At 34.8% G+C, this 20,654-nt stretch overlaps 1 protein-coding gene across 1 annotated transcript in view; it reads right to left on the reverse strand.

The window, feature by feature from the left end:
- LOC106880352 (protein mesh) overlaps positions 1-20,654 on the reverse strand; it is a 90,600-nt gene that overhangs the window by 16,075 nt on the left and 53,871 nt on the right. Inside the window, exons 10-13 of the mRNA XM_089361557.1 lie at positions 19,604-19,872; positions 12,133-12,276; positions 10,230-10,406; positions 5,020-5,156 (exon numbers count right to left, since the gene is read on the reverse strand). Of these exons, the coding sequence (XP_089217683.1) occupies positions 5,020-5,156; positions 10,230-10,406; positions 12,133-12,276; positions 19,604-19,872 (727 nt within the window). The remainder of the gene's footprint in view (positions 1-5,019; positions 5,157-10,229; positions 10,407-12,132; positions 12,277-19,603; positions 19,873-20,654) is intronic.

Consider the following 20,654-nt stretch of genomic DNA (forward strand, 5'->3'; position numbering starts at 1 on the left):
GGAGAGGGAGAGAGAGAGAGAGAGAGAGAGAGAGAGAGAGAGAGACGGTAATTATCTAATTAAATGAATACTGCATATTTACACAGACATCCAAGTGGATACAAGCGATCATAAGATGGCGCGATGCGAGAACTGGAAATAAAATGGTGTATGTAACGTGGTTGAAGTGTTTTGACTGAAGATTTAATTATAGTTTTGCCTATAACAAAACAAGCTATAAAAAAGAAAATAAGCACAAACCAAAGAGTGAGCCTTAACGTGATGTTTCCATCTGAAAGAAATAGTATATTAAAGTTTCAGATCATAACTTACCGTCTTAAAATTCGTGAAACACTTATCAATATACAACTAGGTACATTAATTGTACATTAATTATAGTGAAGAAAAAAAAACATAGGATGTTTATAGTTTTGATGATTTTGATTGTATATCTACCCAATCGAGTCTTGCCTTCGACTAGACAAATACAAACGCACACAGTTATATACGTACATATACACATACATTTATGTATACATACATACAAGCATATGTACATACATACATGCACGCACACACACATATATGTATATATGTATGTATATAGGGTGCTGAAAAGTTCCTATCTTTGGGTAAAGGAAAATACAGGAGGATCAGTTAATTATGATTTTATTCAGCATATTCCCCTCTCAGATTCATACACAAGTTGCAACAGTCCTTCAGTTTTTCTAAGCCTTGTAAAATAACTCGGAAGTTTGGGCCTCCAACCAAGCTTTTCGCGATACCCTTAACGCCAGAAACTTTTCAGCACCCCTTCGTATATATTGTTTTGAGTATTTGATTTCTGATGGTGTCGTGTGACTTGTCTGTGACATGCGGTAAATCTTGCAGACTTTTAGACATGTCGGAGGCCATTAGACTTCATGTCTGATCATAACTGATTTCTTTTATAACAAACCGAATTGTTGAACCAATAGAGAACCTCGCCTTAAATCACAGAAACGGTAAGTGAACTTGTGAAAGAAATAAACAGAATGAGTGATCATATAAAGTGAATGAATGAGAGAAAGAGGAGGGGAAAAGAAGAGGAGGAGAAAAGAAGAGGAGGAGAAAAGAAGAGGAGGAGAAAAGAAGAGGAGGAGAAAAGAAGAGGAGAAGAGTGTAATAAACAGAGAGAGAGAGAGAGTTTGTGTTTGTGTGTGTGTGTGTGTGTGTGTGTGTGTGTGTGTGTGTGTGTGTGTGTGTGTGTGTGTGAAAAGAAATAATGATTATGATAGTTAAAGTCAGGCAAAGAAAGATGTAAATGTATAGGTTAGACGAGAAAGACTAGACAAGAAGGCATTTTAAAATAGGGAAATTTTCAAATTGTTTGAAAGAGAGAAGTAGGTAATCAGAAGAATAAATAAAGAGATACAAAGAGAGGTTTCAAAGATTCAAATAGCAAATGAATAGTTGGTAGAAGAGAGAGAGAAAGAGAAAGAGAGTGAGTGAGAGAAAGAGAGAGAATGAGAGAGAGAGTGAGAGAAAGAGAGAAAGAAATATTTATTCCTAATTGTCAAAGATAATAGGAAGAAAAAAATTTAACTCCTGCCTTGAGGCGTCAAGCGAACTTACAAAAGAATTGGTTCATTATACTAAAGCACACAAATATGTAATGTCACACGCATGTACACAAAGTTGCAATTAAAGACCCATGCACACAAATACGCAATGACACATTCATGCACAAATATGCAATGACATTCAGACACACACGTAGGCAATTACAAACTAATGTACGCAAATGTGCAATGACATATTAACTCAGTCGTATACTGCGTGTCCCTAAATTCAGTCACATCATTCACAACAAGCCTAGTTTCAGTACGTATATATACACGCTGTGTATATACATAATTATTCTCAAACTGAAGACAGGTTTTCATCCACACACACATATACTCACACACAAACACATACACACCCACATGCACGTACGTACGTACATACATACATATATGTACAAACATACATATATGTACAAACATACATATATGTACAAACATACATATATGTACAAACATACATATATGTACAAACATACATATATGTATGCCCATGTGTGTGTTTGTAGATGTATAATTGTGTCTAGGTAGTTGGTAGATAGATAGATAGATAGATAGATAGATAGATAGACAGACAGACAGATAGATAGATAGATAGATAGATAGATAGATAGATAGATAGGTAGATAGATAGATAGATAGATAGATAGATAGATAGATAGATAGATAGATAGATAGATAGATAGGGCGGTGAGCTGGCAGAAACGTTAGCACGCCGAGTGAAGTGCTTAGCGGTATTTCGTCTGCCGCTACGTTCCGAGTTCAAATTCCGCCGATGTCGACTTTGCCTTTCATCATTTGGGGGTCGAATAAATAAGTACCAGTTACGCACTGGGGTCGATATAATCGACTTAATCCGTTTGTCTGTCCTTGTTTGTCCCCTCTGTGTGTAGCCCCTTGAGGGCAGTAAAGAAATAAGATAGATAGATAGATATATAGATAGATAGATAGATAGACAGACAGACAGACAGACAGGCAGGCAGACAGATAGATAGATAATATTGTGTGTGTGAATGTGTATGTATATGTTTATGCGTGTGTGTGTGTGTGTTTGTATGTGTGTGTGTGTGTGTGTGCTAGTGCGTGTATGTAGAAGCGCATGGCTTAGTGGTTTTAGTGTCGAACTCTTGATCATGTGATTTTGATCCCTGTACAGGGCAATGCGTTGCGTTTTTGAGGAAAACACTTCAAATTGCTCCCGTTTGCTCAGCTGCCAAAAATGAATAATCCTGCGGCAACTCGGATAATATGGGAGATAATACGCCGGATAATATGGGAGACCGGCCCTGTGAGTCTTATATATAAGTATATGTGAATCATTATTTTTATTTTTATTTTCATATAATTTAATGCAATGACTAGATAACAAAGTTGCTGGTATTTCAGTTATTTCATTACGATTGTTTCTTCAATCGATAATCAATAATCAATAATTAGTATATATCATATCGATTGAGAGTTTAATGTAGCCGTAATAGTGAACATCAACCTCATTTAGTGAACATCAACCTCACCTAGCGCATCTACTTCTACACACACACGCACACACACACACACAAACACATAAACACAAACATACAAACACATACACACACACTCACACACATATATACATGCATAGTGCCTGTCAACTCGTAGACGAGTATGACCATCACTGACAAATTATTTATCCTTGATGTTGCGTACTGTGGCTATGATCAATGCTTGTGCTGAAATTTGAAGTCAATGACAGCCTTGCACAACATCACTATGATTGATGTGACCAAACAAAGACTTAGGATCTCTCACTCTCAGCTGTCAGGATGACCGTTAACTCTATTGAGTTCATCCACCCTTTGACATGTTTTCGTCCTGCGTGGTGTCCAAATAAAACTACATTCCTACCAAGCAGGATTAGTAGGGTTGCCGGTTTAGTAGCCGATAACCTAACTATGTTCTCAGTTACATGGTACCAGTGGCACTAAGTATGATCTGACATACATGATGGCTGTTCGACGCGTGACCGAAGAAGGCCATCACTGACTCTAAGAATATTGTGCACTCAAGTAGCAATACTCATAGAAAATGATAGCAATGCCTGTGAAAAATTCTTGATCCAATAAATCTTGAACAACATCTTAAAAACCCTCTCCACCCTATGGCCGTGATCCAGAGACAAGCCGAGGCGATATATTTAATGCCAATATGGATTGCTGCGTCAAGCGTTTGTGACAGCATTGATCTAAAGCGCAAAGAAAAGATCTCCAGAATGTCCAATGTTACTCCCGGCACATCCGGTTTTATGTCAAACTGACCCTTTCCTAGAGACATGCTTTAACTAAAGCTTAGGGTTGCCTCAATCCTAATGGCCTTCTAGCAGACGGACACCAACCCGGAATTTCTGAGTGCCAGTACTTTGCAAGATAATCGTTGAACATATCATGGGTTCATCTGTCCTTTTGACATTCTTGGTTTTAATCTTGCTGCGTTTCTAGCAATCATCTTCACTAAGCTAGCCTGGTGGGTTGCCAGTTTAGTCACCGACAACCCGACCATGGAACAAGTTGTACTGGACTTCATTTCATCAGTAATACTCATGAAAGACCTCACAAGTGACCTGATTTGACATGCATACATACATACATACATACATACACTGTACAATGAAATCCGCCGACAGGATAACCCCGGGGCTAAGGATATGAAAACCCATAATGAGGTAGAGGCCATTACCACTCACAATATGAAAGAGTATTGGTGGAATGTCCCAATAAAAACCTCAATAAAGTGCAGACATAATAGACCGGATATAGTAATCTGGGACAGAGAAGAGAAACTCTGTACAGTAGTAGAAATCAGCTGTCCTGCGGATGTCAACATCCCACTAAAGATTAGAGAAAAAGAGAACAACTACGCCGAGCTACTGAGAAATTTACAGATACTCCACCCAGACTACAAGTTCAGATTCATACCCGTGATTGTTGAGGCATTGGGATATGTAACGAACTGCCTCAACAAAAACCTGGAAAAATTAGGGTTCTCAAAACCTCAAAGAAAAAGGCTGATTAGAAGACTACAGATTCAAGCCATCAATGGAACTGTAATGATATGTAAAACTTTCCAAAAATTTAGCACATAAATACATATGCATGCATCTAGACATAAAAACGCATCCATAAAACGAACATACAAATCTGCGCATACACTAACACCAAATACTGCACACACACACACACACATATGCACAAATACCTAGATGATGTTGATAAAAGTTCCAATGAAGGAGCCTTGAATCTATGTTAGAGTCCGGCTCTTTCTCTATGGACAAGAAATACAGAAATGAAACTGACTGATAACATACATACATACATACATACATACATACATACATACATACATACATACATACATACATACACTCACACATATTTATACTATATTTGGGAAATACACTTACTTTAAGGTTTGGCGGTGTGACTACAACCAATTGCATCATATCATATTTTACAGACACTCGAACTCCAACGCCGGAACTGGTTAGAATAGTGAAATTGTCTTGTTTACCTTTGCGACTATTATCAATAATTGCTACGTCTGAAAACAATTGAAATTGAAAAATATTTGTAGTGGTGTAAAGACTTACAAAGCTGCAAAATAAAAAATTTTAAAAAAGTAAGAAAAGATTAATTATCAGTTATTATTAATGCAATACTTTGGGGAAATGTTAAAGATAATGCACTTTATATTTTTATGAAAATACTTTTATTGTTCTTGATTCATAATGCTTTTGCTATGACGGCCGTGGACTTTCGCTGAGTAAATCTTTCATCTATTAAGCCACCACCAACATCAACAATAACATCATCATCATCATCATCATCATCATCATCATCATCATCATCATTATCATCATCATCTTAGTGTTACCATTATTTTCGTCTTTTCCTTTATAATTATTATTGTTTTAGCCTTCAGTAAATGGTTGCTGTTGAGCAACAGTTAAGTCCCAACTTTTATTGAAAAGACAGTTTTCTGCACTAATGCATCGAAAACACCAGGGAATGTATGAATATCACCAGAATGTATTTCCCTTACCCAAAAAACCATGGTTTTGTATCTATATGAACATTCAGTTTGTTACGATACTCTCTTGGGGTTGTCCTCTTATAGGAGAGGTTGATAAGTACTCTAAAATTATATGCTTCAGGGACAGTAATTCGATATTTCAAGACTATAAAAGATCTGGGATATGGATACCACAGAACTTAAAGTTTTGGACAAGTTTCACAAAAGGAAACAGGTATAATCCTGAAGCTGCAGAAGTTATTCTAATCCATAATGAATTCTTTGGGTCTGTTTATACAAAGATTGTTTTTGCACCTCATGTCACCAACAACTGTTGTATGAAACATAGATCTTCGTGTTTTCAGTGAAGGACAATCAAGTTGTGTAACGTCTATAGCTTTGCGGAATTGCGTCTAATGTGAATTCGTGACTGTCTCGTAAGTAGAAATCCCCGACACTTTAGCTGCACACACCAGCCATCACTAACAAGAGCTTCATCAGACATAGAATACTATAGTTTTAAAGGTAAAAAGTATTTAGCAACTTTAGTCAAGTAGTTATAACCGAGAATTGAAAGTGGGCTTCGTGGTAGCTTCCTTCATAGGGTGGTCATTTTTACGGTAATGCATACAACTACTGTCTTCAATTTAATAAGTACACTACATTAAATTGATGTTGCATGTTGGCACTCCGTCACTTACGACGTCGAGGGTTCCAGTTGATCCGATCAACGGAACAGCCTGCTCGTGAAATTAACGTGCAAGTGGCTGAGCACTCCACAGACACGTGTACCCTTCTCGGGGAGATTCAGCGTGACACAGTGTGACAAGGCTGACTCTTTGAAATACAGGTACAACAGAAACAGGAAGAAAGAGTGAGAGAAAGTTGTGGTGAAAGAGTACAGCAGGGTTCGCCACCATCCCCTGCCGGAGCCTCGTGGGGCTTTAGGTGTTTTCGCTCAATAAACACTCACAACGCCCGGTCTGGGAATCGAAACCGCGATCCTATGATTGCGAGTCCGCTGCCCTAACCACTATACAGTAAATATACACAGTCGCGTGAAACTGTAGATTAATTAAAACATACGATATCACATGCAATGACATCACATGTAAGTTATCATGTAAGAAGCTACATGAGAAAGATTCTGTTTAAGAAACACACAAGTATTTTCACACGAAAGAGTAAATCGATGCAGATGTCTATATGTCACATCAAGAATGCCACAGTTAATGAGCATTAGAATATTCTTTTACTTTTATTTTATTCTTTTAGTTAATTCAGTCATTTGATTGCGGCCTTGGTGGAGCATCGCCTTAAACGGTTTTTTTAGTCGAAGAAATCGGCCCCAGGACTTATTCTTTGTAAGCCTAGTACTTATTCTATCTCCTTTTGCCGAACCCACCGCTAATTTACAGGGACGTAAACACACCAACATCAGTTGTCAAGCGATGGAGGGGGGACAAACACAGACACAAAGACACACTCACATAAATACATACATACATACACACACACACACACACACACACACACAAACACAAACGCACACACATACACACACACACGCACGTACACACACACACACACGCACGTACACACACACACACACACACACACACACACACACACACACACATATATATATATATATATACCGGAGTAAGCACATAAATGTGAAACAAGGTGGAAAAAAGAGTACTCAAATACCAGAGGTAGAGTAATATGCTTTATTTAAAAGCAGCAGAAATATAACAAAAGACTGTTACTCTGAGTTTCACGTTCCCGTTCATCGGACAGTTTTGTTAGAAATCAAACAAAACTATCCGATGAACGGGGACGTGAAACTCTGAGTAACAGCTCTTTGTTATATTTCTGCTGCTTTTAAATAAAGTGTATATATATATATATATATATATATATATATATATATATATATATATATATATATACGACGGGATTTTTTCAGTTTCCGTCTACCAAATCCACTCACAACGCTTTGGCAGGTCCGAGGCTATAGTAGAAGACACTTGTCTAGAGTGCCATGCAGTGGGACTGCACCCGGTTCAGGAAACAAGCTTCTTGCTACACAGCCACACATGCGCCTTTGTACATGAATTTTATACATATTTACGTATCCCCATATAGACAAAGAAAAAATGTGCTTATAGATATGGTGCATGTGCGTTTCTTCGTGTAAGTATGTTTGTGAACAAGAGCACACAAAAATTGTTTGTGGTTATTACTGTATCAGAATATAGTACTATTAGCTACATATCAAACTATTTATTTAATTACAGTAAATTGATTGAGGTGGTAATTTTTTACGAAGTAGTGCACACACTAAATTGTTAGTTTCAAAATTTGGCATAAGGCCAGCAATTTGGGGGTTGGAGTTAAGTCGATTATATCGAGCCCAGTGTTCAACTGGAACTTATTTTATCAATCCCAAAAGGGATGAAAGGTAAAGTTGACCCTGGAGGTATTTGGACTCAGAAACTAATGACAGACAAAATGCTGCTAAGCATTTCGCCCAGCGTGCTAACTATTCTGCCTTAAGAAAACACTAAATTGTTAATTGTTAAAGAATAAGACGCCGTGTAATATTCATGTATTTCCCATCTGCATGTATCGTATAAATATCAAATTAATGTTAAGGGCGGCGAGCTGGCAGAACCGTTAGCACGCCGGGCAAAATACATAGCGGTATTTCGTCCGTCTGTACGTTCCGAGTTCAAATTCCGCTGAGGTCGACTTTACCTTTCATTCTTTCGGGGTTGATAAAATAATTACCAGTTAAACACTGGGGTCGATGTAATCGACTTAACCATTTCCTCTGAAATTTCAGGCCTTGTACCAAAATCTGAAACCAATATTAAATCAATGCTAGCATTAGACTGGCATCTTATTTTATCAACTCATGAAGAATGGAAGTCGAAGTTACTTCCGACAAGTTTTGAATTTAGAACATAAAAGACCATAACTAAATACACAAAGTATTTTGTGAGATATTCTATTTACATAACCACCCTACTTAATTATGATAATATTGTTTATCAAATCCATATCATTAGGGAGTAAATGAAATCAGTATCTCTCAAAAACAGGGAGACTAAACAAGTTAACACCGGAAGTAAATCTAGTGAGAAACATTTGAAACAATTACCATTTTGGAGTCTTCTGCAACCATATTGGTGGCATATGATGCATTTCCACATTTTATCTTTTATCTTTTACTTGTGTCAGTCACTAAACTTCGGCCATGCTGCGCCTTGAAGAAGTTTCAATCGAATGAATCGACCCCGGTACTTACTTTTTTCTTAAGCCTCGTACTTATTTTATCGGTCACTTTTGCCGAACTGCTAAGTTACAGGGATGTAAACACACCAAAACTGGTTGTCAAGCGGTGATGGGGACAAACACACACACACACACACACACATATATATATATATATGTATATCTATACATAAATATATATATATATATATATATATATATATATATATATATATATACACATATATACGACTTGCTTCTTTCGGTATCCGTCTACTAAATCCACTCACAAGGTTTTGGTCAGCTTGTGGCTATAGTAGAAGACACTTGCCCAAGGTGCCATGCAGTGGGACTGGACCTGGAACCATGTTGTCTGGAAGCAAGTTTCTTACCATATAGTCACGCCTGAAACTTCTCATCTGAATATAAAGCGTCCAGACAACTGTTCGTATCCTACCATAAGTAAAGCAATCTCCTCCTTTTAACGACCCCAAATGCAGAATTAGAAAGAAAAGAAACCCCACACAAGTAATATGAGCTATAATGTGTGTACGACAAACCTATATATTGTAGTGCACTTCCTCTTCTAGTGTTCTTTTATACCACCATCTCCAGCACCCACAATAACATAATGCTATTAATGTATAATTATACGTGATTTCTTAAATATGATAATTAAATATTGCAAGCTGAGTGAAAGACAAAAGCATCAAACGCAAAGAATACAAAATAATAACCACATCTTAACTGATCTATAATTAGAATACTTTTAAAAAAATATTCATAATTATTTTCTTGTTCTTGTTTTAATCGTAAGTGACGCTGGCAATAATCTATATAGCTTCTTCTAAAGTAATTATCATAACACAGTAATTAGTTGACAACTGATAATATGTTTCAATGTAAGTGTAAATATTAATTGATATCTTAAATCAGAATCAAAGACTTCAGCATTGTGGCCTTTGGTAACTTAAATTTGGATTTTCAAAACAAATATTTATTCAATGAGAAAATATTGAAAATCTCATTGATTTTCGAAAAAATGTATCAAATCTGTTTTTATATAAACAACGCTGACTGAACTTTATTTCAGATGTCTGTATGTGTTTATCCTCACATTAGAAATGTAAATTTGTTTGAATTTTGAATTTCTTATTTTTATGTGTATGTCTTTATATACAGAAAAATTATGTGTATATGTACATGTGTATGTTTGCATATATGTATATGTGTACTGATGAGGTTAAATATTAACAATATTTATTACAGATTTTCGTTGTAGTTACAGTAACACAAAAGAAACTTAAAAAATAACATTCTTACGTCTGTGAATTTGAGCATATCCATTTTCGTCATTAAAGTGTAGATATTCATTGTTTACGGAGATATCAAGAACATATTCATCTGTATGAGGGTATCTCATTCTTATTTCAACGTTGCTTTCTCGTTGGGATCGTATAGCCACTGCTACCAGAGTGGTGAATTGTTTGGGCATAGAAGCTACAAATTAGGAAAACATACAATACAGATTTATTTGTCTCGTATAATTAATAACAAATCCTTCAACTGTTTATTCGCTAAGGAGGAATAACGAGGCCGAAATATACTCAGTCATTACCGTACAATCAGACAAACTCCTCATTACACGTCACCTTTAAAATTTTAATCAGTTTTAATTTTGGAGTTCTCTCACTTGCTTTTCTAGAAAGCAATTCTCATTAAGAGTGTCCTAATAGTTGCAGATAACCTTATTTCGTTTTTCTTATGAGCTCCTCAACGCTCATGATTATTTTCTTTTCTTATTACGGATGTATTTTCAATAGGTTTCAAATTCTTTTTACGATTACATTACGTCAACGCACTCCTACCTAATATGTTGCTGTGTTCTTTTTTCTTTCAAGATTATTGTAGCGATATGAAAGAGATTTAACTGTTGTTTCTAGAAAATCAAGCGACCACGTAGAGTCGTATTCTCGGGCTCGAAGCATCATTGTACGTAGCTGCTGATAATAACATAAAATTTGATAAATATGATTATACTATTTTTCCTTTCAAATCCATTGGTTTTCACTCCTCAGTTATCATATCACATTATTCACCACTTGAGATATCTAGAGTTAGCAAAATCAGTAAGATGTACAGAGGTCAAAATAGTTGGTCCCTTGTAGAATGAGTTAGGATTTTGTTCTCATGAAGTAACTAATTGACGTACGTTGAAATGGTTTCCGAATTGAAACTAGGACTCTCCGCTAATGAAGCTATCACATATTTTTTTTTCCACTAGGCACAAGGCCTGAAATTTTTGGTAAGGCGGTCAGTCAATTAAATCGATCCCAGTAATTCACTGGTACTTAATTTATCAACCCCGAAAGGATAAGAGGCAATGTCGACCTCGGCGGAATTTGAACTTAGAACGTAAAGACAGACGAAATACCGCCAAGTATTTCGCCCGGCGTGCTAACGTTCTTGCCAACTCGCCGCATATTAAATGCACACCTTGCACTTTATGTTGCTGAATTCTACTTTCTTCACATACTGTATGCATAATTAATTCCTTTCATCTTTTGAGTTTTATAATATCGTGACGGAAAAGCAGTTTAATTATCAGTTTCGAAAGACAACCAATCAGCTAACACAATATGAAAAGATACTCTTTCTCTCTCTCTCTCTCTCTCTCTCTCTCTCTCTCTCTCTCTCTCTCTCTCTCTCTCTCTCTCTCTCTCACCATATAAATATATATATATATATATATATATATATATATATATATATATATATATATATATATTTGTATGTATATATATATTATATGTTTGTATATATATTCTATACATAGAGGCAAAAATATTTTCATAAATTTACACACACGCACATATACACGCATATATATATATATATAATGCATGAATAAATATACATATATACAATAATACAAATATACATACTTATATACATTCACACTAATTTACAAAAATATATACGTACGTACATATATATGTATGTATGTATGTACATATGTATGTATGCATGTATGTATGTATATATGTATGCATGTATGTATATATATATATGTATGTATGTATTATGTATGTATATTTGTGTGTGTGTGTGTGTGTGTGTGTGTGTGTGTGTGTGTGTGTGTGTGTGTGTGCTTGCGTGTGTAAGTTAAAAAGAATTTTAGAAAGTTAATTTACAAATTATAGAAGAAAAATGGTTTAAACTGTACCTTCAACTTTAGGAGAACGATCGAAATCTCCTTGAAGCAGGAAGTTCTTATCATCTGATTGAAGAAGCCAGTACATGCCAAGAATCTGCATCGTATAATTTTTCTCATCAAATGTGATTACATGAGGATCTCCGAATAGAACACCTGAAAATATTGTAAATATATACCAAATAAGATACTTGCTCTGTTTCATTTTTGTTGCTTTCTTCTTTTTTCTTCTTTTTTTTCTTTTTTTTTTTCTCGTTTTTTTTTAATTGAGAAAACTTATTTTCTGCTAAAAGTAGAATTTGTTTTAACTGATTTCCCTGAATGCAAGCGTCTTGAATATTATTGTTTCCACAGATTTGCAAGAGATTTCAGATAAACGGTAGTGTATTCAGTTTAAAATTGCTCACAGCCTCTAATTTCGTTCCTACCACACCAGCATTCAACCCTCGCTTATATAGTATCACTCTAGAATCGACAAAGTATGTATCGGCTGAGATTTTACTATTCAGATTTTTAATACTTTTACATTGAAGATAGGTTTTAATATTCATAGCGTTACAAACTGGGAAAATAACTGTGGCTGATTCAATACTTGAACGACTGAGATAAATGCGTCAGTAGAAATGAAGCTCAAAGTCTACACGAATGTCAGCAACAATTTGGACTTCATTATTAGCACATAATCTCACGCGCTTTTGTTGTCTAACTCCAGATCAACTCATATTACTCTTTTACTCTTTTACTCTTTTACTCTTTTACTTGTTTCAGTCATTTGACTGGAGCACCACCTTTTAGTCGAGCTAATCTACCCCAGAACTTATTCTTTGTAAGCCTAGTACTTATTCTATCGGTCTCTTTAGCCGAACCGTTAAGTTACGGGGACGTAAACACACCATCGGTTGTCAAGCGATGTTGGGAGAACAAACACAGACACACAAACATATACACACACACACATACATATATATGTATATATATATGTATATATATATATATATATATATATATATATATATATATATATATATATACGACGGGCTTCTTTCAGTTTCCGTCTACCAAATCCACTCACAAGGCTTTGGTCGGCCCGAGGCTATAGTAGAAGACACTTGCCCAAGGGGCCCATGCAGTGGGACTGAACCTGGAACCACGTGGTTCGTAAGCAAGCTACTTACCACACAGCCACTCCTACGCCTATATTGGGGAGATCTATGACCAAAGCTATTTCTGGAATGACTTGCACATTTTTTCGATATAAGACTATATTATTAATACCAAGACGCCTGAAAGCGGCTCTGGTTCTATGATACAAACTCTCTGCTTCAAAAGCAATCTATATTAGAACCTTCGATCACAATTTCACGCTAATTTATGTTTCAAACATCCATTTAGTAATGACACTCAATTTACAAAATTCTTCATTATTTTCGAAATTAATTGAAACTATGAAGGCATAATTTAACAGAAAAATGTTAAGCCGGTCGGTGAATAGGTCAACCATTGTTGTGGCTACTACTGCTATTTCTGCGATTGAATAGCTAACGTAAGTTTTGACATACTTCCATACAAGTTAACCGTAATCTTCCATGAATGACTGACTTATCTTGTATTTTGAATATCAGTTTCTTTTGTTCTCCTTAAAACCCCATAAAGATAATTGTTTCCTCTTTGAGCTTTTAAAACTACATTCAACGTTCTAGAATTTGATATTTCAAAGACGCACTCTAGTAGAAAGCGTTTCAGGCGCAAATATCACTAAACATTCTGTATACAATACCTCCAATGCTACTACATACGGGTATGTATATCGATGTATGGATATATGGATATATATATATATATATATATATATATATATATATATACATATACATAAATATATATACATATATTTGTATTATATATACATATATATATATTATGTATACATATATATATATATATATATTCATCAATACATACATACATACATATATATATATATATATATATATATATATATATATATATATATATATATATATATATATACAGACACACACACACATATATGCACACATAAATATTCATATATACATGTTAAATAACGATGATGATATGGATGATAATGATGATGATGATGATGATGATATATATATATATATATATATATATATATATATATATATATATATATATTCGTAAATATACATACACACACATATGTGTATGTGCGTGTTTGTGTCTATGGATGACTTCATGAAACAAAGTCTAACGAAATGATATGTGCATTTCCTATTATATAAGTTGGCACAAATTTGTCTCATGGGGTTGGGCAGGGGTGAGGCTGCTCATGTGTTGTCAGTATTTATCTCTTTCAACATATATCGGATATTTACCTGCAAGTCTCTACCAACTTTTATGCGATAATTCAACAGTCCTTTCCATGCTGCTGATGTTGGTATGTGATAGATCTCTTATAGGACATCTTAATACCAATCATCTCTTTTTAGCTTGGAAGTGTATAATTTCTATTCTGAATTTTCAATTATCATTCTAACCTTTACCGTTTAAGTTCAGTCTTTTCTATTTAATCATATTTTAATATATATTGTATTCTGCGGCTAACTACCTGTCTTGTCAATTACTTCTGACGCTGATATCAATTCTTATATCTCCATTTTCAAAGCGATACGAAAGTCCATCTGAAACTACTTAAACTATCACTCCTTTCCTTTTACTAACACTTTTTCAGCGCCGCCCCACCTCTTGCTACGACTCTAGGATACCTCCTCTTCATTTTTAATCTACATACACCTAATATCAAGCCAGACTGATTTAATTCCAAACACTAGTTTGACGTGGGCGACCACTTACCTCTACGCCACAATTCTATTTATAAGCGAATCTTTGGAACATCACTGCTTGACCCAACTTGGTTTCAGCCAAATTTCAGATACGTATTCTTCTCAATATATGTGAGTGTATATGTGTGTGTGTGTGTATACGTGTATGTATGTATGTATGTATGTATGTATGTATGTACGCGTATATGTGTGTGCGCACGCTTGTATATATATATATATATATATATATATATATATATATATACGTGTGTGTGTGACCGTGTGCATATATGTATGATATTCTTTTACTTTCTAAAGAGTTCTTATACCATACTTTCAAATGGAATCATTATCATTGGTAATCAATGTTTAGTTTCGCAACCTTGATTTTCTGGTTCGATAAAATAAAGTACCAAGTTTAAATACTTGGTTCGAAGTAATCGACTAACCCCTGTCCCTATAACTATTGCTGTCTTTGTGCCAAAATTAGAAAGAATTTGTATTATTGCTATTGTTGTTGTTGTTAAGCATTGTTAGTATTCCTCAAAGTGCACGGACCCAATCATCAAATAAAATGTGCTTTGTTTTATGAATAGAACATATCTTGCAATGAATATTCTTATAAGTACTATCTCTGGCGGCTATATTCATATGTAGCGTCCGTAAATACTGAGGCATCCGTCTTCTACATGTTTCATTCATTAGACTGCAACCATGATGAATCATCGTCTTGAATGGTTTAGTCGAACAAGCTATGTTGTCCTTTTGTCGATGTTACGTTACGGGGAGGTTAAACAAACCAGCAGGGTTGTCAAACGGTGGAGGGTGGACAAACACAAACGTAACGACAGACAGACACACACACACACATACACACTACTCACACACACGCATATATATTTATGTCGTTTGTGCGTGCTTGAATGAGTGTGTATATATTTGACGAGCTTCTTTCAGTTTCCATCAACTACATCCACTCAAAAAGATTTGGTCGGCCGGAGCTAGAGTGAAAGACATCTGCCGAAAGAGCCACACTGTGAGATTGAACCCAGAACCATGTGGTTGGAAAGCGTACTTCTTATCACACAGCCAGGCCTGTGCCTATGCTAACAAACGACTTACATTCTAATTTTTATTTTATTTTTTCTAAATTAATCTTTTCCACGGTAAAGTTTTTTGTTTGTTTGTTTTTATTTTTCTCTTCTTTTCTTCTCCCCGATATATTAGTAATTGATTTTTTTTACAACCATACATCCTACCTGACAGCCATTTTTAAATTTTTATTTTGCTCTCTTGGTGAGATGTTATTACATTCCAGATGAGTAGCCACCGTGTTATAGAGTACAAATATAAGGACTTTCTCATGCTGCTAGCAAAAAAGCTTTTGGTCTTTTTTTCTTTCCGGTGGATCTCTAGTATTATTTTTTTCTTTCTTTTCTTTCATAATCAGTATTATACTATTTTCCCCTCTATTTACTATTTAGCAGTTTATTCTGGTATACTTAGTAATTCATTGAGTTCTTTAGCAGTCTCATAAATACTGATTAGTTATTTCAACCAGAAAATTGTTGCGGAGTTTCGTAATTCCGGAAGTTTTCTAGTTTACTGCAGATTTTATCGTGAATGCCTCACTAGTTACGTAGGGTCTTGCTTGCAGTGTTATTGCATTCTTCAGTTCCTTCTCATATATTACGATCTTTGAATGGATAGAATGTGTTTGTTTGTTGTTGTTGTTGTTGCTAAGGCGGCAAGTTGGCAGAGTCGATAGCATTTCGTCCGTGCTTGCGTTCTGAGTTGAAACACCGCCGAGTTCGACTTTGCTTTTCATCCTTTCGGGGTCGATAAATTAAGTACCAGTTGCATACTGGATCGATTTGTCGACTGCCCCCTCCCCCCACTACCCAAAAATGTTGAGTCTTGTGCCTAGAGTAGAAAAGATTATTATTATTATTATTATTATTATTATAATTATTATTATTATTATTATCATTGCTGTTAAGGCGGTGTGCTGGCACAATCGTTAGCACGCCGGGCGAAGTGCTTAGCGGTATTTTGTTTGCCGCTAAGTTATGAGTTCAAATTCCGCAGATGTCGATTTTGCCTTTAATACTTTCGAAGTCAATAAATTAAGTACCAGTGAAACACTGGGGTCGCTGTAATCGACTAGTCCCCTCCCCAAAAGTTCAAGGCCTTGTACCTTCAATAGAAAGGTTTATTATTATTATTATTATTATTATTGTTAACCTGGTTTCAGGTTCAGTTCCACTTAGCCATATCTTAGGCAAGTGCTTTCTGCTATAACCCTCGGCTGACCAATATTTGGTGGAGAGAACTTGTGTTGTATAGATGCCCGTCGTATATGTGTGTGAGTGTTTCTATATGTATGTGCGTGCCGAAAAACTACGTGTGTATATATATATATATATATATATATATATATATGTACTATGTATGTATGTTTCTTTGTGTGTATGTAAGTACGTTTGTATGTATATGTGTATGTATGTGTCTGTATGCCTTTGTGTTGGTTTAGTAACACCCCTGTAACTTAGGGGCTCTGTGTAAGGTCCGACAGAATACTACCAGACTACTGACATCAAATTCTTCGACTAAACACTTCAAGACAGTACCCCAAAATGGCCGCAGTCTAATAACTAAAACAAGTTAAGATGAGAGATACGACTATTAATAATGGTGGTCAGTGCAACGGCAGTATCGTGAGAATGCAGGACATTTGTTAAAAAACACATATATATTCTGAGTTCAAATCCCGCCGGGTCTGCAGTAGCTTTTCATATTAGGGCTCGATAAGATGAATACCAGGTATATACTGGATTGATATGATTAAGGGTTCTTTCCCTAAAGCCTTTTAGACATTATAACTAAAGTCACGTATCTAACACGTAAAGGCCTTGCTATTGGCTGCAAATTTTGGCACAAGTCCAGCAAAATGGGGATGAAGGGTAAAGTCGGTTACATCGACCCAGTTTTCAACTGGTGCTTATTTTATCGACTCCGAAAAGATGGAAGGTAAAGTCGACAGAACCCGTAACCATATGGTTGAGAAGCAAGCTTCTTACCACACAGTCACTCCTGCGCCTATATATATATATATATATATATATATATATATATATAGAGAGAGAGAGAGAGAGAGAGAGAGAGAGAGAGAGATGTATATATGTATGTATGTATGTATGTATGTATGTATGTGTGTGTGTGCATATATAATATATATAATATATATATATAGGTATATGAATATATATAATATATATAATTATATATATATATATATATATATATATATATATATATATATATACAACAAACGATGGATAGGTATCTATTCGTTACAGCAGTTTCCAATGAATTTTTGATTGATTAAAGAGTACATTATATCATTATACAAAAAAATCTTCTTCAGATGAATACACGAGCTATACTGTTAAGGTCATTTGAAAGCATTTAAAAATCCACGGCATGTCATTATTTTGTGATTCCATGATCATTGCTGGTCGCAGAATGGGTTTGCCAACTCAAAACAAATTAAAAAGCGTTTTCTGTGGGAAGGGTGTATTTAAGATTTATAGTCTTGAAGGGTTAGTCGGCTGGATTATGAATAATCTTAAATGCACAAAATACACGAAATATGCACATGCCGTAGATTTTAAATGTTTTGAAATAGTTTTAATACAGTTTGTGTATTCATCTGAAGACAACAGTTTTTATAATGATACAATGATACCTTAATATATATATATATATATATATATATATATATATATATATATATATATATATATATATATATATATATATATATATAATTCGTTGGAAACAGCTGTAATGTATTGTCACTTATCTATCGTTTGTTATTTATTTATTTATTTATTTATTCATTTATGATTCACCTTTCTCAGAACCTATTCCTCGCGTGTTCCGAAGTATATTATGGATTTAAGATTTATAGACTTGAAGAGGTTAGTCGGCAAGACTATAAATCTTAAATACAGCCTTCCCACATATATAAATCTGTATATCTATACAATGTGTAAATATGTATATTTAATACAATGTGCGTTTCTGAATTAGCCTAAGGGCTGATAACTCAGCTAGCTTCAGTTAATTGTACACATAACCTGAATATCTTTTTACTTGTAATTCCGTGTCAATGTTTGTATTCATCTATAGTTGGTGTGTAAGCATTTTAATTGTGACCCGACCCGGTGCCTCATTATTCAAGCACCTGAATCTTTATGTGTGTGTGTGTGTATGTATATGTGTGTGTGTGTGTGTGTGTGTGTGTGTATGTGTGTCTGTATAACATATATGTATGTATCTCTGTCTCTCTATTTGTCTCTGTCTGTCTGTCTCTCTCTCTCTCTCTCTCTCTCTCTCTCTCTTTCTGGGTTAGAGACAGCTCTTCTCTATATAGAGTACACTACGAAATGCTCAAGAGATTTGAACTTGAGAAGGTAGAGGTGTAAATGTAAAGCCACACAAGTTAGGCAAGTCAATTTATACAGAATATTAAATACATTTAATGCAAAACAATGTACATGTGTATGGATATAAAACAGTCCGACTTACACAGAATATAAATGATACGAGGAGTTAAATTGGTTGATTAATGATGTCATGAAATATAAACTTACTTGTGGCTGGCGCCTTATAAGAATTGCAGTTTTTGGTTGGGCGAAGTTTCATGTAGATGTCGCAATTGTTAGTTGACCAGAGGCAACAATGATAGTAAGGAATCACATCCCAGACCCAATGAGATAGCTGTGGTACGTGGTTTACTTTTGCGTAAGGATAGGCACCAATAGCTGCAGCTTTGTCTGGAGTACTGCCATGATAGGAATCTTTGCTGTAAATTAGACTCCCATCTTTACGATAGCAGCATTGGTTCCCGGCAGCTCTCACCCTGTAATAAAAATATTGGGTTAACAACATGTATGTATGTATGTACGTATGCTTGAATATATATATATATGTGTGTGTGTGTGTGTGTGTGTGTGTGTGTGTGTGTGTGTGTGTATGTGTGTATACATATATGTATACATACATCTATATATACATACATACACACACACACACACACACACACACACACACACACACATATATATATATATATATATATATATATATATATATATATATATATATATATTTGAGTTGCTCTCGGTACACGTGTCAAAAAGATTTCGGCTTTTTTGCAGAGATGTATAGGGGTAAACATTATTCCGTTTGCTATGTCGGATACATAAGGTGTTCGTTTTGGTAAGGTTTGGATTTTGTTTATTTTTATATATCTGTACCGTACTATACTGACGGCCGAAATTTAGATTTTATTCTGGTAATCGTGAAATCGTTCGATATATAGTTGAGTTTATTTTTTTTAAAAAAGGTTGGGTTTTTTTAAGAGTTGCTTTTCCTCGCATTCGGTAATAAAATGTGTTTATTTGGGAAGTCTAGTGTGTGGCATTATTCTGTAGTAATGCCCTTACATAAATATAAACGAATAATTATATTCTTGGGAATAGAAAATTCTCTTATGAATCTTTTACACACTAGCTTCCTGATAACATTCTTGTAAAAGATTTTTATCCCATTATTGAATTTATTAATTAAATATATATATATATATATATATATATATATATATATATATATATATATATATATACATCTTCAAGCATACAA

The sequence above is a fragment of the Octopus bimaculoides genome, chromosome 13 (assembly GCF_046866305.1).
Source record: "Octopus bimaculoides isolate indiv1 chromosome 13, ASM4686630v1, whole genome shotgun sequence".
Taxonomy (NCBI): Eukaryota; Metazoa; Mollusca; class Cephalopoda; order Octopoda; family Octopodidae; genus Octopus; species Octopus bimaculoides.